The sequence below is a fragment of the Quercus lobata genome, chromosome 8 (assembly GCF_001633185.2).
Source record: "Quercus lobata isolate SW786 chromosome 8, ValleyOak3.0 Primary Assembly, whole genome shotgun sequence".
NCBI classification, from domain to species: domain Eukaryota; kingdom Viridiplantae; phylum Streptophyta; class Magnoliopsida; order Fagales; family Fagaceae; genus Quercus; species Quercus lobata.
Window position 1 is genome coordinate 47,151,766 of NC_044911.1, and position 25,686 is coordinate 47,177,451.

General features: G+C 38.1%; 3 protein-coding genes across 5 annotated transcripts; 2 read left to right on the forward strand and 1 right to left on the reverse strand.

Annotated features, from left to right (window-relative positions):
- Positions 1 to 1,112: 1,112 nt before the first annotated feature.
- Positions 1,113 to 8,531, reverse strand: LOC115957704 (WD repeat domain-containing protein 83-like). 3 transcript variants are annotated; one of them, XM_031076016.1, is made up of 10 exons: positions 8,314 to 8,531; positions 6,280 to 6,383; positions 5,873 to 6,128; positions 5,673 to 5,775; positions 3,552 to 3,659; positions 3,349 to 3,473; positions 3,012 to 3,119; positions 2,866 to 2,911; positions 2,390 to 2,521; positions 1,113 to 1,653 (listed from the first exon to the last, which is right to left on the reverse strand). In XM_031076016.1, the coding sequence occupies exons 3-10, from the start codon at positions 6,079 to 6,081 to the stop codon at positions 1,570 to 1,572; spliced, it is 915 nt and encodes a 304-aa protein (XP_030931876.1). In that variant the 5' UTR covers positions 6,082 to 6,128; positions 6,280 to 6,383; positions 8,314 to 8,531; the 3' UTR covers positions 1,113 to 1,569. The 3 variants fall into 3 exon arrangements, with proteins under 3 accessions (XP_030931876.1, XP_030931875.1, XP_030931877.1); XM_031076015.1 differs by lacking the exon at positions 6,280 to 6,383; XM_031076017.1 differs by lacking the exon at positions 6,280 to 6,383 and having other exon boundaries at positions 3,349 to 3,458; positions 8,314 to 8,529.
- Positions 8,532 to 16,245: 7,714 nt separating this feature from the next.
- LOC115956978 lies at positions 16,246 to 17,106 on the forward strand. The gene has a single exon (XM_031075234.1). The coding sequence runs from the start codon at positions 16,246 to 16,248 to the stop codon at positions 17,104 to 17,106; it is 861 nt and encodes a 286-aa protein (XP_030931094.1).
- Positions 17,107 to 23,407: 6,301 nt separating this feature from the next.
- On the forward strand, positions 23,408 to 24,626 carry LOC115957705 (60S acidic ribosomal protein P1). The gene is made up of 4 exons (XM_031076018.1): positions 23,408 to 23,517; positions 23,680 to 23,755; positions 24,035 to 24,250; positions 24,360 to 24,626. Exons 2-4 carry the CDS (start codon positions 23,690 to 23,692, stop codon positions 24,411 to 24,413), a joined length of 336 nt encoding a protein of 111 aa, XP_030931878.1. The 5' UTR covers positions 23,408 to 23,517; positions 23,680 to 23,689; the 3' UTR covers positions 24,414 to 24,626.
- Positions 24,627 to 25,686: the final 1,060 nt, after the last annotated feature.

Below are 25,686 nucleotides of genomic sequence, written 5' to 3' on the forward strand. Positions count from 1 at the left end.
CCACTAAACTACAGCCACTTCTTGTGGAATATGCTTCCTTTATATATTATATTATATTATATTATATTATATTATATATATATATATATATATATATATATATATATATATATATATACCCACACATACTCCACCTCGGCTCATCAGTACCACCCATAATAAATGAGAAGCAACCATTGCAGGTCCACTGGATCGAAATTAAAAGATCCTACCTACAATTTTTTTTTTTTTTTTGAGAAGCTACTTACAATTTATTATTATTATTATTTATTTATTTATTTAGAGAAGACCCTACTTACAAAATTTAGAAAATAAAATAACCTATAACGTGATGGAATTCATTTTTGATATTAGATAGATTTATTTTTAGTGGTAATGTTGCCTTAAATAAAAAGAGGCAATGTGCAAACACACAACACAACTAGCAAGAGTACCACTTAGCCAAAAAAGAAGGCAAAACTTATGTATCAATTGCTACCACAGATCCTAGATCCTATTTGTAGTATGTGTTTGGAAACAACTTATTTAGTAGTTTTTTAGTCTGTAAAAAGTGTGTTAAAATATACTTGTGCTCTAAAAAAGTGAGAAAAATATAAGAAAAAGTGAAGTTTTAAAAAGTTGTACATAAAAATTAAAAGCTAAAAAAATTGAGCTTATAAGCATTAGCCAAACAAGCACTTTACTGACTACAAAATGGAATAATATCAACAAAATTGATGCTCCTTAACCTAGAAAATAAGTTAAGACATAATGTTATATTTATTTTTGTTTTTTTAACACTTTTTCATGGCTGTTGATGCTTGACATTATTTGTTGTAATTTGTATACTGAATGAGAAGGATGGCAACAACATCAAATAACCAAAACCAAAATTGACATTGATTTATTTTGGACAACTTGTAACTTGGTTTAACAAAATCTAACCCTCAACTTAGGCTACTTTCCTATACATTTTTTTTTAATTACGAACTTTCTATCATCCAACAAGTCATTTAAGTATGACATATTAACGTAAATAACATATCAAACGCATTTGAATAATCAAAACTCCCAATACATACTTATAAATAAATAAATAAATAAAACTCCCAATACATGTCTTTGCCAATATAACAAAATTCAAACAATCTTTATATTACTACATTTGGCCCATACGGTATAATGACTGGATTGTTTGAAATTTTAAATCCAGATTTGAATTTGTCCAAACTCAATTTCAGCAAGAGTTGTTCAGAATTGGTACTTTTGGAGTTGGACAAACAAAAAACTGTCACCCCTTAAAACATCAATGGATATACTTAAATTTAATACAGTAAGTAATATAAAACACACTAGTAGTTGTGAACTCCAAAAGAATTATGGCAATGTTCTTAACAGTTAAGACAGGAGAATTAAAATTCTCATTAATCAATAACTTGTAGCCAAAGAATTGCAGCATGTTGGGAGCTTAGAATGGAATTTCAAGAGATCTCTCTAATATGGAAAAGGTTTTAGGACAAAATTTTGTAGGTGGAAGTTGTTAAATCCAAATTGTTGGCATAAGCTGAGAAAGGTTTATTGATTTTGTTCTCATGTCTTCCAAACACGAATGGTGCCATCAACGGAGGCAGTTATCATGCAGCTGTCCTTTGGGTGGTAACTCACACTTGTCACCTGTAAAATGAAACCCATATGCTCATAAGCCTAATCCAGTAATCTTTTAATTGTTTAGCAGAAGAAAAAGATTGATATTAGTAATAAAGTTTTAGTGGAATTTAAGCAAATTACTAACATGACTAGAAGACAAGAAAATAGCTAAATGTGAAAATTCATGACTCTGGAAACTGGTGATTACTACAAATTTTAGATGTCGTGTCAATTTATAGTCAACTAACTGAGGTTTATTTATTTATTTTTTGGATAAGTAAATTTTGGCCACTAGGGAAGGGGGAATGGGAAAGGGAAAAATACCTGAGGATATTCACAAAAGATCTGCACATTGTCACAAAATTTGTGTCTCTACCATACAAAATTTAATTTTTAAATTATATGTATACCTTTGGGCTATTAAGATATTTTAGATTGATATGTGTAATCTTTTTTTGATAAAAAGATTGATATGTGTAATCTAGGACTCCAAGAGCTTGTGACTCTACTTCAACACGTTAAGCATCACAACCACATTGATGTGTGCAAAGAACACGTTTTGGTCCCAAAACATTTCAATAAGCTTATCCAACTACTTTCAATAGAAGAGTTCAATATCTAAGGAAGGAAAAACCCTTTTGAAAATGTTAGTGGTATGAGTACAGGATATACCATGACCGTTGAGCACCATCATATAAAGCGAAAGGCATTTCACAGGAAATGGGGAAAAAGATATGGAATGGGGGAGTAAAGATGAATTTACCACTGAGGAATGAGCACGGAAACTTGACACTACAGATGCATCTACCAGATCCCAGAAGTAAATGAAGCCATCCTCAGATCCACCAGTTACATGTGCATCAGTGTTGGTAAGGCAGCAATCCAGTTTGTAGGACTGATATGAGAGCACACAATAGAAATGATAAGATGTCATCAGTAATAAAAAATCAATAACTAGTTAAATTACAAAGCTCATTGTGGATTCAATTTAGGGTACCTCAAAAGCTCATTATGGATGCATATTTGAAACATAGGAAGATCTTTAAATCATTATAAGCGTGAGAATGAATGGACAGTAGCTTATCAATGCACATAAAAATAAATGTACAAAACTTTTATGTAAACATCTTTGGTAAATAACCATCGTTTCCAAAGAGGACTACATTTCTTGATTAAATAAATTTAGGAAGGCACCTTGGTCAAGTGTAAGAAATGAGAACTAAGAATTTGCATGCTAACCTTACAAGTATGGCCTTTATATTCTTGCAATAGTTCACCAGAAGTTCTGTCATGAGAATGAACCAGTAAAAGGGCAGGAAAAGCAGATAAGATATCTATTGTAAATATATATCATTGCAAATATCAAAAACAGCATAGGAGTTTACCTGTCTAGAAGGCGTAAAGTAGAATCTAAGCAACTGGCTAATATGCAGTTACCATCATTTGACAAAGAGATACAGTTGACCGGTTGCCCCAAGTCATCAGATATTTCTCTATATGAAAAGGCAACAACAACAACCAAAAAAATATCAGTATAAGAAGCTTCAAATATAAATAGACTGAGTTTGATGTACCACAAAAAGAAAATACCAAAAAATTGTAAAGAAAAGCTACATCTTATTCACAAAAAGTAAGACATACAAACAATGTCCTGATATTAAACAATTCTGCAACAACATCAAAATGTGGGTTTTATGAAATTTCCACTAGAGTGCTACGTACCTACCAATACGTATGTCAAATGTTCGAACAGTTCCATCAACACTTCCACCAATAATTTCACTTTTTGTTAAACAGACAGACATAACACTGTCTGAAAATGAATCAATAATCTGCAAATCAAGGCACTTTTGAACATTAAGCCAACTTAAAAACTAATAAAGAGCAGCCATGAAAAAATTACTGACAGAAAAATAAATATAAACCTGAATTGGCTCAGTGCTGTGAGATCTGCAGTCCCAAGCACGCAATGATTGATCATAGCCTGCTGAAACTACGACAGACGAATACTCATTGAACTTTACAGCATTCACCTGAACCCCAAAAATAAAACAATAAAAATAGTGAAAGTTAGAAAACAAGTAAGAAAGATGTATATTCAAAATGCTACTTTATGCAAGAAAAGCACAAAGCAAACCAAAAATTACAAAGAAAAGAAAGAAACAAAGAAGAAAAGAAAGCAAAGAAGAAAATTAATTACAAAGGAGGAGAGAACAAAGGAACGGAGGGAGAGAATCACTAGATGTGAGTCCCCAAGATCGAGACCAGTCGAATAGAGATCAACTAAAAGAAGTAAGCAATTGGTTTGTGGAGCTATCCAAGTCCTCAAATATCTGCCTATTACGCTCCTTCCGTAGACACCACAATAAGCACAACGAAACTAAATTCCAAATGTTAGAAGAGTGCTTCTCCAACTGATTCCACCAACCAAAAAGCAAATCAGGAACTGTTCTTGGTAGGACCCACGAAATCCAAAAAGATTTAAAAACAAAACTCCATAACCAATGAGCCTTCTCACAATGAAGCAGTAAGTGATCCACAGTCTCCCCACAGTGACGACACATAATGCACTAGTCAACAAAATCAAAACCCCCAAGTCTCAAATTATCACCCATAAGAATCTTATTCCAAGCTACAACCCAAACGAAGAAGGAAACACGTCCAGGGGCCTTAACTTTCCCAATAACTTTCCAAGGAAAGACAATAGAAGCAACTCATTGTAAAATGAACAGATGTCAAACTCTCCATTAGGCTTTAACTTCCATCACATCCGGTCCCCAATATCCGTTGAAGGAATATTGGATACCAAGATACAAAGAAAGTCCTCCCCTATATCCAACTCCCAACCATTAAGATCCCGAATGAGATGAACATCCCAACTTCTCCTTTCCCGTGACCCCAATCTTGTCAATGAAGAGTGAAGACTCAACGGAAGCCTCCCTATCAGTGGCAATACCATACAACCCTGGGAAAGCCAGTTGGAGAGGTTGATCCCCACACCATCCATATTGCCAAAATCTCACTCTATTCCCCATCCCAACAACGAACTGGGTATTTTTGCTAAAATCCTCCCAACCCATACGAATACCTCTCCATAAACCACACCCATGATTAAAATTTCTACAAAAACAAAAGCCTTAGTCCCAAAACTATGGAATCAACTATGGATTCTCAACAGACTAATTGGAATCGCGTGCGCGCACACACACACATATATATATTTGATAAGTAATAAACTTCAAAGAAAAAAATGTAAGAAAATAAAGAGGAAAAAAGCACACAGGCAATGTGCTAGAGGCAACAAAGAAAGTACATAAATCAAGCATATCAGGTAAAGAAATGAAAGTAAAAACACCCAAAACATTTGCACAATCAAGCAAAGTCCGAAAAAAGAGAAGCTTCAACTCATGAATTGATCTTTCATTCCCTTCAAAGGTATATGTATTCCTTTCCCTCCAAACGACCCAAATTAGACAGTGAGGGATCATTCTCCAAAGAACCTTAGTTTTGAGTCTAATCATTCACATATATTCTTCTTTACCATTCTATAATATCCAAAATCATACTCTTTGTCACCTCCTAAATTAACATATCATTTCTTGCTACTTTTATTAGTGTTATTTTAGATCTCCCTCTGCCTCTTTTCATTCCCACCATAGTCTTGACTTATATCAAATCACTCTTAGTCACTAATCGCTCTCCTTCGCACATGACCAATATCTTAACCAAACTCCCTCATCTTTACATCAACAGAAGCCGCTCTATCTTCAATAAAAATTTCTTCATTTTATATCCAATTCTTCCTTCTATTTCAACTTATTCATCTTAACATTCTCATGTTTTAGCTACGCTAATTTTACATTAAAGTCAAACATAACCGCTACAACCTCAAAATTACAGGTTTTCTTTGTTCTTCTTAACATGCACACCAATTTTTTTTATTGTTGTTAAAAATTTCTAAATTTAATAAAATTAAAAATTCATCAAAAAATTATCTGATAAACTTGAAAAACAGTTAAAATTAAAAAAAGAAAAAGAAAACAAACCTCGCCATCATGGCCACGAAATTTACGAATAACACGACCCGTTGATACATCCCAGTAAAAGATTTGTCGGTCTCCACCACATGAACACAGCTTCGAATTATCCCTAAAAAAAAAAAAAAAAAAAAAAAAAAAAACAATTAGCGTAAAAAAATAGCAATTAGGGATTGAATTAACAATTGGTTTAGAGAGTGAGAAAGTACGGGGTGACGTGGACGTCACGGACTTCACGGGCGTGGGATTTGTAGGTCTTGATGTGGATGCCACGGTGGGGATTCCAGAGGCGTATGGTACGGTCTTTGCCGCAACTCAGACAATAGTTTCCGTCGCTGTTGAATCTCGCTGCTAATACTGCTCCCTCATGACCTTTCAACACGTTTGCCTCCTTCCCTGGAACTTCCAATTCGCTCATCTCTCTCTTTCTTTCTTTTTAAGGCAGTAAGGGAACAGCTGGCTGTCCTGCTTTCACCGCAAAAAGTAATAAAGTACACTACTACTGTCTGTCTTTACTCTTTACTCTTTACTCTTTCAGTGTGTGAGTGTGATAATAAGAATGAACGAAAGATCTTAACTGTAGTTAAAACGACATGTCGTTTATTTATTTATCTACCTATTCACTTGTTCATGTTGTAAAGAGTCACATGACCATTTCATCTTCCAAAAGTCACTTCTTCATTCTTGGCTTGGGCCCCATTCATCTTAATTAAACCAACTCTTCAACAAATAAATTAATCTTTATTTAGACAACAAACATGCATATATAAGTTTAAAACATGTACGTACATTCACACTAGATTAATTAATTAATAATGCCCACCACAATAATTTGCATTGGCTAGTTTCATTTCTAATGTGACATGTGGAACAACATCATATAAATTATAACAATTTGTTTCACAATCCTCATTGTTTGTATTCTAGGTCGTCCCAAACTACATGTGGAACCAGCAAAAGTAGGAGGCAAATTGGCCAGCCATTATGGTTATATTTGTATATATCTAAAGAGGCCAAAGACTGCAATGCAGCCAGCAAGGTTACAACTAAGTATGATTTCATCTTCTCCCAAATAAGTTTTATAATTAACTAAATTACTTTTTTTTTAATAGTAATGAAAATTTATTGAATTAACAGTCCCAACTACAGAGGGGTTGTACTCAAGGAGCGATACATCAAATTCTTAAACTACAATGCTCTTAACACATCTATAAAAGTAAAACATGGAAAAAATTGAAAAGCAACACTCCAATACAACAAAGTAAGACAGAAGAAATATTTAATCTTAAGAAAAGACACGTCCCTCAAAATTTCTAGCATTCTGATCCCTCCAAAGACACCACATTATGCAAATAACTATGTGAATTTCACCAAGAAAATCTTCTATAAACATAAAATTGAGCTAAAGTTCCATAACAGTTTATTTATAGGGTCCTAGGGTCAAGGTAACTACAACGTTTACTACATAAGCTATACAAACTGATCTATTATCAAACACAAAAAGAAAAAGTACATAAGAAATTTCATTCTGTTGCTAATGTAGCACCAATCACAATTGTTGACATGTTAGTTTGTAAGATTTTCGTAATAAGATTGGTAATAACTTCAGCATTTTCTAAAAACAAAATAGAGACTATTAACACAAACACGGAAAGAGGAAACAAAAATATTGGATGCAAAAAACAGGAACCTAATTTTTATTAAATTGAATTACTGTCACCAAAAGGAAACAACAATTTGCACATAAATTGTTCTACTTTCATATTCCTTATTTGAAAACCATAACTGCTTCAAAATCAATACAGTGTGATCTAAATTTGCTCAACAGTCAACGAACTTGATGCAACTAAACTTTCTAAATCAATGAGGGGAGACAACAACTTAACCAACTAAATACAAAGACAACAACAAAGCCTGCATCCCAAAACTTTGGGATCAGCTAACTTAACTAAACTAAATGCATCCCCTAATTCAGAAAAACAAATAACCCCCAATTTCTAAACATCTCTAGTTAACACAAAATGGAGCATAATCCTCCATTTGATTTGACTGAGAAACTCCACGGCTTATATGTACCCAAAAAGGTCAACACCTTTTTCAATCTATTGCATTGGTTTTTAAAGTTAAGTTATTCAGATAAACCACGAAAACAATCTAGCCTGTTATAGATTTCTAGTTTTCTTAGTCCCAATTTTAACAAAGTACGAATTTGACAAACATCAATCTATTCCAGTTTACCTACATTTTCTCGTCAACCAAACAGCACTCCACAAAACACAGAATGTAACAAAGCCAACAACAAAAAATAGTAACAAACAGAAAGATCAATACCAACATCTTCACTTCACTAACTGTTTTTCAAATTAAGCAAAGCAGTAACAAATCACAACCCGCAAATCTCACAATTCAAGATCAAAAGTCCCACTTTTACCAAACAATCACATTGAGAAAACATTAATCTTTCCTCATTTTCCCACATTTTCTAATCAACCAAACAGCACCCACCAAAACCCAGATTCTAATAATGCCAAAAAACACAAAAAAAAAAAAAACAAAACAAAAACAATACCAAACTACAAATCTAAAATCTCACAACCCCAGATTCAAAAAATCCAAACTTTAACATAGAAAGGTAAAGAAAAGACTTTACCTTGAAACAATGATAGAAAGATCGTTTAAATTTCTCCAGAAATCACGTTGTACACAAGCTTCGCTCGGCGGCGTGGATCGGAGCTCGACGGCATGGATCAGAGCTCGGCGGCGGCGACGATCGGCTTCGTGGAGAGTGAGAGAGCTTGAGACGAGAGAGTGCGAGAGGTTGAAAGAGCGTTATCTGATCTGACGTGGTAAATTCCTTTTTTTTTCGGGTCAGGCCTATTGCGGCGGCTCCAACCGCCGCTATAGGCAGTCTGTTTAAAAATTAAGTATAAATTACAAAGTTAGTCCCTATCATTTACACTATATCTCAATTTAGTTCCTAACCTTTTAATTATGTCAATTTGATCTCTAATCTTTTAGTGTCATGTTAATTTAGTCTTTATCATTATCTTTTGGATGAAAATTACTGACGTGACAAACAACCCAAATAAAAAATTATTTTTTTGCCACATCTACAAGTACTGTACCACCATGTCATTTAAAAAAAATCAAATTAAATCCAAAACACATGACAACCAAAATCCCTAACTCATCATTATCTCTTCTACCTCTCTCTCTCTCCCTCGTTAGTCAGACTCACCACCCATCTCCATCTCTTCTCCCTCGTCCTCAAGATCTGAAGTTGTAGACAGCAGTGGTGTGTTGTATAAAGCAAATAATTCATAGAGCTTGATAAGCCACCAAAAATGATCTCCACTTTTAAAATAAAACTCTATGAAGGCTTGATGAGTTGCAATGGATTCGATCATCTCAAGATCGTCGGCTCTGATACCAAATGACAAGAACTTGCTACAATATGAATATGAATTGTGGAAAAGAATGGTGAATGGTTTGTATATACACAAATTTACCATTCAAGGTTGCTAATTTTTTTTCGCAACATATCCAGATAAGGTTCAAGCTCAATTTGAGCGAGTGGGTTGCTAAAATAGCAATTTAGGGCTCTAATAAAGAGTTTATCTTCCCATGTCTGCACACTCTTGAAACCCCAGTGAGTATATCATCTTTTGGAGTGTCACTCAACACAACTATTTAATTTTTAATCTCTCATATTCCTCAAAACCAATTCCCAAAAAACTTTTTTTGATTCAGAATTAATAATATCATCTTTTCGTTTAATTCCCTCCAATGTCTCGTGAACATTTTTTTACCTATAAATTGTCTAATATTTTTCCAATCAATTTCTTTTAATAACAAGCAATGCCGTTTTAGAACTATAGGTGATATACATGTCTTTTATGTTTTATGTATTTTCAATTAAAAAAAAAGGTGATAATCAAATCAGGTCAAATATGTTGATTGCTCAAATAAACTTTGTTTTGATATTTTGTAAAATTTACTCCTACTGCAACGCTAGTGTTGAAATGCCATAATAGGATTTCCTATACCAGCGGTTTCAAAAAGTACTACTATAGGCTCCTCTATTATGGCGGTTTTTAAAAGCCTCGGAAAAAAAACGCTGTAATAGGACGATTTTTTTGTAGTGGTTTCTTGGTGTTAATATTATTGTAAGGACACGGTTCCTGCGCGGCCCAGTGACATTTTCGGGTTCACGCGGGAGAGATCCCTCACAATACGATTTGTAGAGAGTGGGCTTGAAAAGCTTGGGCTTGGTCACGGGGGGATGGTCCGGTCTGGATTTCAGAAAGATCCCTGTGGAAAATGGACTGGGCCTAAACGTTTAAAGCCCCGCCATACTGCCACCTCTGAGAATGGGATCCTCGGACTTGATCCGAGGACCCTTGTGGTCCTTTCCGGCTGTCCAACGGAGGACTTTCTCTGTTCTGTGCATGGATCGTTCCGGCGATCTTCCTCATGAAGTCTCCTTTTTTTCCTCCCTCCCCCCTTGCTAGATTCACTTACTTCTTCTTTTATACTAGTGTGCGTTCGATGTCCTTCGTCCACGTGTAGGGTCAGTCTTTACAAATACTGACATTGGTCCCATCAGTCTAATCCCGGAATTGTTGGGGATGACTTGATAAAGCTGTAGAGTACGGTTCTGCCAGGCATTGGGCCTTATCCAGAAGGGTATTTAAGGTAATCGCCCCAAGGTATTTTGGATTTCCTTACGAATTTATCCCTTTATTCTGGGCGGATTATGGGCCTGCCGAGGACTAGACTGTCCTCGGCTGCCTCCCAAAAATTGGTCCGTGCTCGGCGTCATGGAGCTTGGGCCACAGTTCTCCTCGGATTGGGCCCTCGGACTTTCTAAAGGCAAATGGGCCTGGTCCACGAATTGCTGGGCCCCACAATAGCCCCTCAAAACCCTTCTATCCGAATTCCGGATTGGAAAGGAGGGTTTTGGCAAACCCGGGCCCTTAATATGGCCCATTTAGCTTGATCCCGCATTTATGTGAGCGGTTTCTCAGGAAGTCAGGCGGTTTTTGAGGGATTCCTTTTAATCCGCTCGGAATCTGCTCCTTCCGCTTGGATGTCCCAGACGCGCCCTTAATGAATTCCCCTTAATGAGGCTCATTTATATCCAGCGGCTCATTTGATAAGGTGGAGAAGTGGAACGGACGCCTCTTTTTTCTTCAGATTCTTTGGGAAGGTTGAATGCATTTAATGCCATCCGTTCTGCTCTTCCTATAAGAAGGCAAGCAGGAGGCCATCACTTTCGTACTAACTCCCTTCTATTCTTCTGAGATCGCACCAAATGATGAAGAAATCATGCCCCTCCTCTAGACACCATATTCTGATAAAGCTTGAAATGGCTCGATCAGGGCAAGGGTGGCGCAGACTTAAGATCTGTCTCGCCTTTCTTTCAGCCAAAATCCGAAGCAGGGACTCGTCGTGTCGAACTCTCGGCGCGACTGAGTCGAGAACAACCAAGACCAGCACCACCCGGCTCCTCATGAGCATACCTAATATGGCACCAACGTGTTAGGAGTCAGGGCTGAGGCAGGGGTTAAGTGCTTCTGCTTCTCCCTCTTTTGCTCCTTGGTGCCCTCCTCCGCTTTCCTCTTATAGTCTTCCCAGCACCAGTTCCGTCCTGGTGCCTTCCCTTTTCCCTCTTTTGCTCCTTTTCTTTCTTTTCGTCCCTTCTCTCTTCTTCTCCTCCTTCTTTACTCATGTCCTCCATCTTCCTCCTTCATCTCCTCCATCTTCTTCATTGATTTCTTCCTTACTATTTCCTTCTCCTTCAATTCTTCTTCCTTCTCCTTCAATTCTTCTTCCTTGTCCTTCATCCTTTTCCGAAGAAGGTTCTTGTCATGATATGAGCAATGTTGAGGCAGAGGCTGAAGAGACCTTGAAGATGAGTTTTAGAAGAAGCCTGACTGTTTACTTCTCTGTACTGCGAGTGTTATCGTTGCTTCAGCAGTTCTCCTTTTGTATAGGCTTGTTTGAGCCCTTTTTCGTACATTGTAATAATCTCTTATATTAATAAAAGTGTTTATTATTTCATTTTGCATATTCCGTTTATGTTTTTGTATATTGGTAAATGCTGCTCGACTCAATGAGAAAGTCTCTAAACCGATGACAACTAAGACCAAAATACTTGATAATAAAAAGATGTTGCCATAACTCTAATATAAGTGTTTGGCCCAATAAGGCCGACCAGTGAAAAGTAATGATTACCCATGCTGGCCGAGGAGAGAACTGGAGGCTTGATGCCGTGTTTGGGTCCGAGGACCATACAAGGCCTTGATTCTATACAAAACTCGTAATAATAATAATTTTTATACTCGGTTTCCCCATAGGCTTGAGTCCGAGGACCATGCAAGGCCTTAGTTCAGTCCATGACTTGTAATAATAATAATTTTTATACTTGGTTTCCCCATAGGCTTGAGTCCGAGGACCATGCAAGGCCTTGGTTCAGTCCATGACTTGTACTAATAATAATTTTTATACTTGGTTTCCCCATAGGCTTGAGTCCGAGGATCATGCAAGGTCTTGGTTCTGTTTTATTCCCTCTCCTTAGGTATCCCGTACGCGGCCGGGCAGGAGGTTGTCCTCGGCATTAGTTATTACCCGGTGTGGGCATTAGTCCGTGGGCCATCATGTAGCAAGGGCATGGGCCGCGGATTTACTAGGCCCACGGATCATGAGATATTTCCATAATCTTTGGCCACGCGGTACTTCTGGGTGTCCCGATGTTCGAGGTGCACCTCGACGAGGCTCCTTTAGTCTTGTCGTTGCAGAGGTTTGTTGGAAGTCGAGCTGGAGACGTTTTGTCTGTAGCGTTCCTCGGGAAGCTGCGCTAATTAAATGCCACCACCCTATCTCCTCAAATAAATAAGAGAGCAAGTTTCTTTGCCTAGGCACCAGCTCCTTAGTCTCCTCCTTCAGCTTCCTCCCGCAGCAAGTCATGTTTGAGACGAGGGTCGGGGAAGAAAAACTCTCTCCGCCGCAAGGGCGCCACGTTCTCCTCAAGCTCAGAAGAGTGATATACGGGCAACGAAGGCATAGATTCAAAGAAATATTCCCTTATGACAGAGGGGAGAGGGTGTTTCCCACGCTTTTAGTCAAAATCCGAAGCAGGTTCTGGTCATGCCAGATTTTTGGTATGTCCGAAGAAGGAATTTCCACTATCAGCACTGTCTACCTTGCAGCCGGCAAATTTCTGCGGGGGCTTCCCAACTTTCGGCTCCCTGCATCTTCTTTGTAGATGGTGTTAGCCTGAGGTCAGGTTCTTTTGCTGCCTGAGTTTCGGGCACGTGAAAGCGTTGAGGATGAAACGAGGTCTTGAGGCAGTAGCCAACCTCTCCTCTGTGCTACCTGCATCCTCCCCACTGCGGCGTGAGGCTCAAGTTGGGCTCCTTTGCTGCCGGAGCTATGGGCATGCGAAAGCATGGGGGAAGGGACAAGGCCTCGAAGCAGTAGCCCACGTCTCGTCTGTGCTACCTCCTCGGCCTTCTCTTGCTTCCTTGTAACTTTCCTTTCTATCATGTAGCAAGTTTTATCACAAGTTGATTTCAGCTTTTTGTTGTATGCTGTACTGTTTCTTCGTTTTAATAAGAAAGGAAATTTTGCCTACTTATTTTGAATACTACTCTTTTTGCAACATTATTTTGTGGAAGGGTGTGCTCCCTGTGTCTGTTTCTTCAATGATACTTAGAGCAGGAAGTTTTGAAACATAATCCAATCAGTTCTAATGTACCAACACTACCAAACCTTACGGCGATAACTCATAGCAGGTTTAACTCAGGAAACTAGCAAAAATAACAATTGAATATTCTGTGATAAGTATGAGAGTACCGTCCAAGGAGTTGACGGAGGGTAAAGAACTCAAATTGTTTCTCAGGTGACGTATTGCCCTACGTCGCATCGATTCCCCTGGTGCTGCAGATCTAAGAGCAGACTTGCGAATCCCCGCAGTTTGGGAACTGACCCAATGGCGAGTGGGGAGCTTTCCTCAGATGAATCCAAATTCTACGTAATGTAGTTTTTCCTTACGAGTAGTTGGTTTTATCATAGGTTTGAGTCCGAGGACCATACAAGACCTTGGTTCCGTCCGAAACTTGTGATGTTTATCTCTTGTACTTGGTTTCCCCATAGGTTTGAGTCCGAGGACCATGCAAGACCTTGGTTCTGTCCAAAACTTACGAGATTTATTTTTTTTTTGTGTTTGGTTTCCCCACAGGCTTGAGTCCGTGGACCATGCAAGGCCTTGGTTCTGTCCAAAACTTTTGATTTTCATCTCTTGTACTTGGTTTCCCCATAGGTTTGAGTCCGAGGACCATGCAAGACCTTGGTTCTGTCCAAAACTTACGAGATTTATTTTTTTTGTGTTTGGTTTCCCCACAGGCTTGAGTCCGTGGACCATGCAAGGCCTTGGTTCTGTCCAAAACTTTTGATTTTCATCTCTTGTACTTGGTTTCCCCATAGGTTTGAGTCCGAGGACCATGCAAGACCTTGGTTCTGTCCAAAACTTACGAGATTTATTTTTTTTGTGTTTGGTTTCCCCACAGGCTTGAGTCCGTGGACCATGCAAGGCCTTGGTTCTGTCCAAAACTTGTGATGTTTATCTCTTGTACTTGGTTTCCCCATAGGTTTGAGTCCGAGGACCATGCAAGACCTTGGTTCTGTCCAAAACTTACGAGATTTATTTTTTTTTGTGTTTGGTTTCCCCACAGGCTTGAGTCCGTGGACCATGCAAGGCCTTGGTTCTGTCCAAAACTTTTGGTTTGTTTTTCGGATGTAAGCCCCTAGATCAGGGCGGGGAGAGCCGGCTTGAGGCCAAGAGCCCCTAGGGCTGCCCACGCCATGGGCGCTGCAAGGAGTAGCCCCTAGTAGAAGTTTATGTCGGAACAACAGCTGCACGTCAAAGGAGACGGAGGAAGCTCCGTGGATTTTTGCTTAGTAGAGAGTTGACTCCACCGCCACCTGCGCCAAGCGCGCATGCTTCCCACAGACGGCGCCAATTGTAAGGACACGGTTCCTGCGCGGCCCAGTGACATTTTCGGGTTCACGCGGGAGAGATCCCTCACAATACGATTTGTAGAGAGTGGGCTTGAAAAGCTTGGGCTTGGTCACGGGGGGATGGTCCGGTCTGGATTTCAGAAAGATCCCTGTGGAAAATGGACTGGGCCTAAACGTTTAAAGCCCCGCCATACTGCCACCTCTGAGAATGGGATCCTCGGACTTGATCCGAGGACCCTTGTGGTCCTTTCCGGCTGTCCAACGGAGGACTTTCTCTGTTCTGTGCATGGATCGTTCCAGCGATCTTCCTCATGAAGTCTCCTTTTTTCCTCCCCTTTGCTAGATTCACTTACTTCTCCTTTTATACTAGTGTGCGTTCGATGTCCTTCGTCCACGTGTAGGGTCAGTCTTTACAAATACTGACATTGGTCCCATCAGTCTAATCCCGGAATTGTTGGGGATGACTTGATAAAGCTGTAGAGTACGGTTCTGCCAGGCATTGGGCCTTATCCAGAAGGGTATTTAGGGTAATCGCCCCAAGGTATTTTGGATTTCCTTACGAATTTATCCCTTTATTCTGGGCGGATTATGGGCCTGCCGAGGACTAGACTGTCCTCGGCTGCCTCCCAAAAATTGGTCCGTACTCGGCGTCATGGAGCTTGGGCCACAGTTCTCCTCGGATTGGGCCCTCGGACTTTCTAAGGGCAAATGGGCCTGGTCCACGAATTGCTGGGCCCCACAATTATGTTAGACTAATCTTTTATCATAAGAAAAAAAAATTATTAAAATTTATTGATAAAATAGATATTAAAAAAAAAAATATCACTTTAAGTTAATTGGTGAATGCACATTGTAAAAGATCAAGTTTTTTTATCTCTCTCTCTCTCTCTATATATATATATATATATATTACAATTGATCATAAAATAATTTTAAATAAATAATAAAAAACTTTTAATTTTCTTGAAACTTTCAATAACTAAGTGTTAATCAGAATAGTATGTTAGTTTTATTAACTGTTTGCTAATAAAGTTTCATTTAAAATAAACTATGTTAAAAATATTATATACTTACGGTGAGTCACGTAATGAAATTTTGTTGTAAAACATGAATTTACATTAGTTACATAGTTTAAGTGAGATGAACATGAGCACATAATTAACTCAAATTTTATTATTAAAACAAAAAAATAATATTTGATGTAGATTACTAAAAATTAAAAAATAAATAATCAATTTTCTATTAAAAAAAAACACCTGGTATGAGGATTTTAATTTTAGTATTCTGTAAAAAACTTTTAACAATTATAATTGTGGGGGCTACGGCCCAAAATAATGAGTTGGGCCTTGGGCCCGTTCGAGGAGGCAACGTGGCTCAGCGATCCACGTTTTAAGCCTTATCATGGGAGACAAAGAAAAAAGGTCCGAGGAGGAATTCCTCCTTGGACACTGAAAAACCGGAACAAAGATACGTCCAAGCCACTGAAGTCTATCCCCTAAATACATGAAAATGGTGGAAATACAAAATATCTCAGTAAAAACTGCCACCACCACCACATTGAATGCACTATAACTACCTTCCTGGCCGCATTAATGTGGAGAAGACACCTGAGGTGTCAAATGATGAAGAAGAGCAGTTATCTGAAAGAATGGTGGAGGTTTCGCTGTCCAGAGAAACAAAATCACGTATTAGAGCCCCTTGGTCCAAGGCTTTGATAGTGAAAGTGTTTGGAAGGTCTATGGGCTTCAACTACCTCACTTTCAAGATCAATGCCATGTGGAATCCTAAGGGAAAGATGGACTGTGTTGCCTTAGGTAAAGATTTCTTCTTGATCAAATTTTATGACAATGAAGATTATGATAAGGTACTGCGTGGAGGACCATGGTTTGTGGGGGAGCATTTTCTAGCTATCAAGCCTTGGGAGCCATACATTAAGGCCTCAGAGGCAAAGTTCACATCAGTAGCAGTATGGGTAAGACTCCTAGAGCTACCTATTGAATTTTATGATGCTATGGTACTGAAGGAGATTGGAAGCGCACTTGGGCCAGTACTGAGGATTGATTCATTCACGGCTACTGGCACTAAAGGTAGTTATGCCAGATTGTGCATCCAAGTGGATTTGGATAAGCCCTTAATCAACACTATAAAAATTGGAAGGTTGAAACAGAAGGTCCTGTACGAGGGAATTAGTTCATTGTGCTTCTGCTATGGAAGAATTGGACATAAGAAAGAGAGTTGTAGCTACCAAATCCTTCCTAAGGTGGCCGAAACAGTCAGGGTGGATAGTACTCCTGCACCATCCAATGAAAGGAAAGCTGAAGACATGTCAGAGTCTAACTATGCCTCGTGGATGATTGTAACTAGACAAAAAAATTCAGTTAGGAATGGCTGGGACCGTTGGCTAAACCAACCAACACATTAAGGGGAGAGAGTTACTAAGGGTAATTTAGTACTATCAGGAGGAGATGTGGTACAATCCACTTCTCCTGAAAACGTCTAATCAATATCTATGGACTCAGAAAAATCCACTCATACCACTGTGGCCAGAGAGATCACAGTTCATCCAACGGTAGGAATGGAGCGAGGAAATGATATGGAGATTTGGGTGCCTACATTGAGCAGTGAGAAGGATAAGATGGCATTGTCAGAGAGCCGTCAATCCAAAGGCCATAGAGGGAAAAAAACCATGGGAACAAAAAACACAAATGCGTTCAAAAAGTTCAGCCACACAGCAGGGAACAAAACCATTTCCTCACTAAAAACGCCAGAAAAGCTCACCAAAAAAGAAAATGAACCCTCTTCGTCCAACACCACACAACCTGGCCAGCTCTGGTTGGGCTATTTGGTTCAAGAACAAGGCCATTCCAATACCCGACGAGATGATTGCCCAAATCAGAGCATCATTCATAGACACGATGGGCTGGTTCGATCCGGATCTCAAAGCAGCATGGCAGAACCCCTTCCCTATAATGCCAGCAAGCATCAAGTCAGGAAGTTTACCTTTGGATCATCCAGCATGGGCCTTGACTCCCAACCCATGGTGAAGGTTCCTCACAGACACCCACCTGATAACGGAGAAGGAAGCCGAGCTCTTGAACAAGCAAAAGAGGCCATTGGTAGTGCCTCACTTGGACAAATCGAGGTGGCTACTTCAGGACAGGAAGGTCATAGATTTCAGGGGGATAGCAACGGCACACATGGGGAACTTTCCAACGCTGAAGCTGTTTCAGATCTTGGCCCCAATCTGGAAATGCGATCTATTGATTTGCTGCAGGGAGGACATCACTAGAATTCTGAAGTACATGATGGTATGGAGACCAAATTGGGCGACTTCCAAGGACATATTAAGGAGACTGGGATGGAGTATGATGGAGGAGGCAGCATTATTGCCTAGCCCGATTGAAGTGCCAATGGTGCATTAGTCAATATGAATATCCTAATGTGGAACTGCAGGGGTGCCCTAAATGCTGATTTCAAGAGGAGAATCTTTGAAATGGTAGTGAACCACCATCCAGCTATCATGGTAATTACAGAAACGAAAGTCAGTGGAGAAAGGGCTAGCAAGATTGCAGAGGGTCTGCCCTTTGATGGATTCTATGCTACAGACACCATAGGCTATGCTGGTGGTTTGTGGCTGCTCTAGAATAAGGATGAAGCCGAGGTCTTTGTCCTGTCAGCAGTGGAGCAAGAGATTCATGCCTCGGTGAAGGTATGTAATTCAAACACTACTTGGTTAATTTCTTCTATTTATGCTAGTCCACGTTTAGTTGAAAGGAGAATTTTGTGGTCTAATCTATCTAAAGTGGCCGAACTGCACTCTCTCCCCCTGTTAGTTTTAGGGGACTTCAATGAAATTCTGAGTGGGGAAGACAAATTTGGGGGTAGGAGGCTTAACCTCAATAGGGCTATTGAGTTTAAAGACTGCATTGACTCTTGCAACCTTTTGGAATTGGGTTTCTCTGGACCTAAATTTACTTGGTCTAACCTAAAAAAAGTGTCTGACCTTATCTTGGAGAGACTTGATAGATGCTTTGCGAACCCATCTTGGCGCATTCTATACCCTGAAGCGTTGGTGACTCACCTCCCAAGAGTGTTCTCTAATCACTGCCCTATTCTAATTGAACTGACCAACCCCCCTCCACTTAATAGAAATAAACCATTTCGTTTCCAAAAAATGTGGCTGCTTCACCCTGAATTCCCCAGCTTGGTTCAAAATGCCTGGGGCCAGGATATACCCCTCAGCTCGGCCATCCCAACGTTTACCAACATAGCTAATCGGTGGAATAGGGAGGTTTTTGGGAATCTATTTGCTAGGAAAAGGAAAGTTCTGGCTCGGTTAAATGGAGTCCAAAAAGCATTAGCAGATCAACCCAATAATTTCCTCATCCAATTGGAGAAGCAGCTCATTGAGGAATACTTACTTGTTAGGCTGCAAGAAGAGGAATATTGGGCACTTAAATCTAGACTAAATTGGGCTGCCTTTGGAGATCGAAATACCTCCTTCTTCCATGTCTCTACACTGGTAAGAAGAAATAGAAACAAGATCAGATGTATTAAAAACACCCTTGGGGAGTGGATTTCTGATGAAGAGCAGATTAAAAATCTTATCCAGAATAACTTTCTTAACATATTCACAATTGGCCTCACACAATCCCCGAGAACCTCAGATGTGGCACAATTCTCGTGTATCTTCCTATCGGAGGAAGAAAAGGATAATCTCATTAAAGATGTCACTTATGATTAAATTAAGGCCGAGTTGTGGTCGCTTAAAGCTTTCAAAGCTCCAGGGGCAGATGGACTGCATGCTGGATTCTTCCAAATCTTTTGGCATGAAGTTAATGAGTCAATTTGCAAGGAAGTGGGTAGTATATTTAGTTCAGGAGTAATGCCAGAATATCTTAACAGAACTTTGATAACCCTTGTTCCCAAATACCAAAATCCGGAGACTATCAACAGCTGTAGGCCAATTAGTTTATGCAACACGATATATAAAGTGGTCACCAAGATTATTGTTGCCCGGATTCGTCCTCTTCTTAGTAATCTCATATCTCTTGTTTAAGCAGCTTTTGTGCTAGGAAGAAGAGGATTGGATAATGTCCTCACAGCCCAAGAGTTAATACATTCCATAGACAAGAAAAAGGGAAAAGTGGGGTACATGGTAATCAAAGTGGACCTGGAAAAAGCATATGACAAACTTGAATGGAGCTTTATCCACAAGGTTTTCATTTTCCTGACCAGCTGATCAAGGTCATAATGAGCTGCATTTTGTCCACTAGCATATCCATATTGTTTAATGGGGGTACTCTAGAATCCTTTAACCCCACAAGAGGAATTCGTCAAGGTGACCTTCTCTCCCTATATATCTTTATACTTTATATGGAGTATTTAGGCAGCCTCATTGACAAGGAGTGTATAGAAGGCAACTGGAATCCTATAAAAGCCTCTAGAGACAATATTGGCATATCACACCTATTTTTTGCTGATGATCTAATGCTCTTTGCTACTGCTACTGAGGAGAATAGTGAAACCATCAAGGAAGTGTTGGAGTTGTTTTGTACTGAATCAGGACAAAAGATTAATACATGCAAATCTCGGGTCTACTTCTCTCAAAATGTGGATGTTGACTTGAAAGGAAGAATATGTGGTAATCTAAACATTCAGGCCACTAACAACCTAGGAAAATGCCTAGGATTCCCTCTAAAGCACAAAAACGCAAAAAGGAACCAATACAACTTTATAGTTGAGAGGGTGATTAATAGACTTGCTGGGTGGAAATCCAAACTCCTCTCCTTTGCGGGTAGAATTGTATTGGTCAAATCAGTCATGTCAGCCATGTCTAACCATGTGATGCAAGGAGTGGCCCTACCTTCCCATCTCTGTGAGAAATTGGACAAAATCAACAGAGATTTTTTTATGGGGTTACTCTACTGATGGAAAGAAGAAGATGCACCTTGTAGGTTGGAATAAAATCATCAAACCTAAGGAACAAGGAGGATTGGATATTCAATCTGCAAAAGAAAAAAATATTGCTCTTCTTGCCAAACTCAATTGGCGGATGTATCAAGAAAAAGATGCTCTTTGGACCAAACTAATTTTGAGGAAGTACTGTTCACAGTCTAGAGTGAACTCCAAAGACCCTGAGAAGCTGCCTTGCTCCATAAATTGGAAAGCCATTAAAATGGGATTCCCTGTGTTTTATAATGGTATAGGTTGGAATGTTGGCAATGGTGTGAACATTAAGTTTTGGACAGACAAGTGGGTGAGAGGCTATGCACCTAGAAAACTAATTGAAGGCCCAATTAATGACATGGAGTGCAATTTGGCTGTGGTTGATTTACTCCAAGATAATAACTGGAACTAGGAAGCCTTATCTTTTAACCTCCCCTTTGACATTGAGGACAAAATTAAAGCCATTCCCATCCAATTGTTTGGGAGGAAGGAGGACATGTTGATTTGGAGGCTAACCAAGGATGGGGAGTTTAGCACTGCATCGGCCTATAGGCTAGCTAGTAAAGATGATGGTAAAGCCAATTCTTTCACTGGAGGTTGGGTTTGGAAAATAGATACATTGCCTATAATTCAATCTTTCCTTTGGTTGTGTCACCATAGGAGTATCCCAATGAGGGAGATGCTAGCCAATAGAGGTATTCAATATGATTCCACATGCCTTCTCTGCAGAAATGCCAGTGAGTTTGCCATTCACCTTTTCAGGGAATGCCCATATGCAATGCATATTTGGAAGAAAGTTGGAATCCCAACCATGATGGAAGCATCCTATAATTTGGAGATGCTTCAGTGGTTAAAAGCTAACTGCCTAAGCAGTCATGATATTCTTTCCAATGGTGTGCCATGGAAAATCCTATTTGCCTTCACTGTGTGGAATCTTTGGAAACATAGAAACAGGGTAGTCTTTGAAAATTCTGTCCTAAATCCTAGGTTGCACTCTACGTGCATCAAGCAAGCTATTGATTATTTTTACTGCATTAGGAAGTCTACTTATGCCAAAAGATGGAGTTCAGTTCAAGTTCAATGGACTAAACCAGAAGCGGGTTGGTGTAAATTAAACACAGATGGAGCATCGTTAGGGAATCCGGGAAAAGCAGGTGGTGGAGGATTAATCCGTGATCATAGGGGTGAATGGCTGAAAGGATTTAGTAAGGAAATAGGCAGTACCACCAATGTGATTGCTGAGTTTTGGGTGTTAAGAGATGGCCTTCTCTTGGCTGCCTAAATGGGCATTCCTTTCCTTGAAGTTGAGTGTGATGCCAAGATAGTAACAGACCTATTGCTTTCTAACTTGTTGCCTAACAGAACTTATACACCCCTGTTACTTGACTGCAGGTTCCTCCTCACCAGATTTTAGCAAATCAAAGTGAACCATACCTATCGGAAAGTAAATAGCTGCGCAAATGCCATGGCGAGAATGGGGTGCTTACAACAGGATAATTTTGTAGTGTTTAACAATCCCCCAACGCCTGAAATTTTCTCTTTTGTTAATTCTGATGCTGCTGGAATGTATTATGTAAGGCGCTGTGCTAGAACTATGCCAAATATGGCTTTGTAGCTTTTGTGTTTTTTAATACAAGTTCCCTTTTACCAAAAAAAAAAAAAAATATATATATATATATATAATAATAATAAAAAGGAGAGAACAATTTTTTTTTTTTTTTTGGCTTCAAGGAGAGAACTACTTTTTTATTTTTTATTTTTTTTGATGTAAGGAGAGAACTACTTTATACAACCATAATGTACAAGATTTAACTTTATATGGTATATAATATAATATTTTATGATTTGACATGATCTAATAAAATATTAATATTACTGTAAATATATTGGTGATAATAAGTAATAACTAATTGATTGACATTATAAATCTTTAAAAAAAAAAAAAGATTGATATTATACCAAAGGTCTTATACTTATACGTGGCATGGTTTTTTTTTTTTTGTTTGATAAGTTTAGTCACAACTTAATGTAAATTTCTATTACATGGAATTATTTGTTTTTGTTTAGATAAGTTTTAGTTATAATTTAAGTAAATTTCTATTACTTTTAGTTAATAGTTCGTCCATAATATTTTCATAACAATTCTTAGAGCACTTGTGTCAATCAATATCAAATAGTATAAATGCAATATTTTGGCAGACCAACCAAAAAAATTACCCATATTAGTTTATCTAAAATTATGCACATCTTGTTCATAACTATAGTACTAGTATTCGTATAAAGTTACACAACTAATATTAATGTGTAAAAACATATTTTATTAATTTTTCAATTTACTTTTTCTGTTGGTGTGTGTGAGTGATGTGGGTTGTCTTAAGAAAGTGGTTATATGCATGAAGAATGAATATGTTATTGAAATAGTTTTTAAAATAAATAATTTGACGACGAGTACTTTTGAAAAATGATTGTGTAAAAAAAAAAAAATTCATATACTAAAATAGGTAAAAGTTTTTATAGTGCAAATACTCATTTAAGTGACAAGCTACTATTAGTTCTAATATGGGCTCATAACTTACACAACTTTTTTTACCAATCAATAACATCAAATAATTTATAAAATATTAAAAAAAAATTAAAAGATTAAACTAAATACCAATTTGCATTTTATAAAACTAAGTTATGGGCCTAGTCCATTTACATAGACGGCCTAATCTAAAGTGGGCCATATAACGAGTGAGTCGAGCCCATTAATTCTCTCTTCACCTCAATAAAAGCCCTATCTCCCTCCCATTTGCACATTCCTCAAACCCTAGCTAACTTTGCACATCTCTTGGCAGCAGCCGCTAGGCATTCCACACAGCTATCTCCAGATCCCTCATTTCAGGTCAATCATCATCTCCTCTTCTTTTCAGTTATATTCAGTAGAAAAAAAAAAAAACTGTAATTCGCTCATGTTTATTCATTTGTGATGTTGTTTGATTAGTCCTCTTTTTGGTTGAGTTTATTTCTCCTCATCTTTACCTTCATTTCAACTCATTCATTTCAGAGAAAAAGCCATGGCTTCAGAGCAAGCTTGCACTCTCGCTTGTTTGATCCTCCATGACGATGGTATTCCCATCACTGTATCCTTTTCTCTTCGAATTTGATAAGGGGATCTATGTTTTATTTGTAGAGAAAATGGTGGAAATCAAAATAAATTTTTTGTTTTCAATATTTGCTAAACCCAATTAGATTTATAATCTTGTGTTCTTATGATAAAAAATTTATACCCTTTTTCTTTGTTTAATGATATCTGTGAAAAACCAAAACAGAGCATAGTTATTAGTGTGGATGTTTCTGGAAGATGTGCGTGTTTGTTTGTGTGTGTGTGTGTTTTCTTTTCCTTAAATCGTTTGTAATAGTCGGAGAAGATTGCCACATTGGTGAAGGCAGCAAACGTGAACGTTGAATCTTATTGGCCAAGCTTGTTTGCCAAGCTTGCCGAGAAGAGAAACATTGAGGATCTCATTTTGAACGCTGGGTCCGCCGGCGGTGGTGCTGCAGTTGCTGTTGCTGCACCAGCTGCAGGTGGTGGCGGCGGTGCAGCTGCCGCTGCTCCTCCACCTGAGGAAAAGAAGGTAAATAGAGCAATTAAGTAATTTTTTGCTGAGTTGGTTTTCCACGTTGAAAGTATTTTGGGCTTTGAGTTATCTGATCGTTGTGCGTCTTTCTTTTGTGATTTTACAGGAAGAACCAAAGGAAGAGAGTGATGATGATATGGGATTCAGCTTGTTTGATTAGGAGCTGTTTTGTTTTAACTGGATTTGTATTTTTAAGGGTTTGACCCTATCGATGTAGTAGTTATTTTTTTTTTGTTAGTTACAAGTTTCATCTTCTAAGGACGAAGTGATGAGAAGTGAAGTGTGTTTTTGAACGTTATGCGATTGTGTTTTTGAAGATATGTTAGTATTTCAATATTTTTAGACAATAATTAACTTTTCTTTCTGTTATCCATCGAATTTGTGTTGTTGAGTATGCAATGAGGCTAACAAGTTGCTATAGTAGTTAAATAGTTTTACCTAATCAAGATATATGTTTAGCAGCTGAATGTTGTTAATGAGGCGCCATTGACCTGTTATGTGCAGTACATCTTTTGGTTGCTGTGTGCTCTGTTCTTCATCCATACATTTTGCTGTGTATGGTTTTGAGATTTCAATTAGGGCTTTGTAGTCAGCTTCCTACACCATGTTGTGTTGGGAGTTGTCAAAAAAAATATATTGTTGTGTTGGGAGTTAATTTATCTTTTGCTGTTGATAACATTAGTGTTCTCTGGTTTTAGGGCTATGGATCCTGTAGTGTTTCTTCACTGGTGTATTTAAATGGTCCAATGTCATGCACACTGGATATATGTTGTGAAAGATGCCTCTGTGTGATTGAATTATTTGTACTTTGTTTTTGCTTTATCTTAGTAGATGTTTTAATGCTGGTGTATGGTTCTTTTATGTGTATATGAAGCTACTTCAAATTGCATGCTATCTCCATCTAATTAGTGATAAAGGAAAAATGCATTAGCTTACCATGTTTGCCAAATCTTGGCTCCATTGTAACTACTTCAATTATGTTTTTTTTTTATTTATTATCTTTTATTTAAACTTTGGATGTGTGAATGCTCTGTAATTGGCTTCTGAATCATACTGAAGGTAGAACCTAACCTCCAAGAAATTTAAAGTTAGATTTCTGCAGCTGCAGTCATGCCTCTTTTGTCACTAGAAAAGAACTTTTATAAGGATAAAGTTTAGTTATAAAATTAATTGCAGGACTATAATCTTAATAAAATAAACATTATTATATAATTTGAAAATCTAATAAATACGTATGTTAAATTTTGTGTTAATCTTATATTATTTACTTACTAACTATTGATTTTTAATTTTTTAGTAATTTTGCAAACATGAAGGATATTAGATGTAATTTAATATTGAATTTGTCAAAATTCATTTCAAATGAAAATATATAGAGTACTGTTATGAGGCTATAACAAATTTCGGAGTTAAATTTTGTCTTCCAAGAGCAT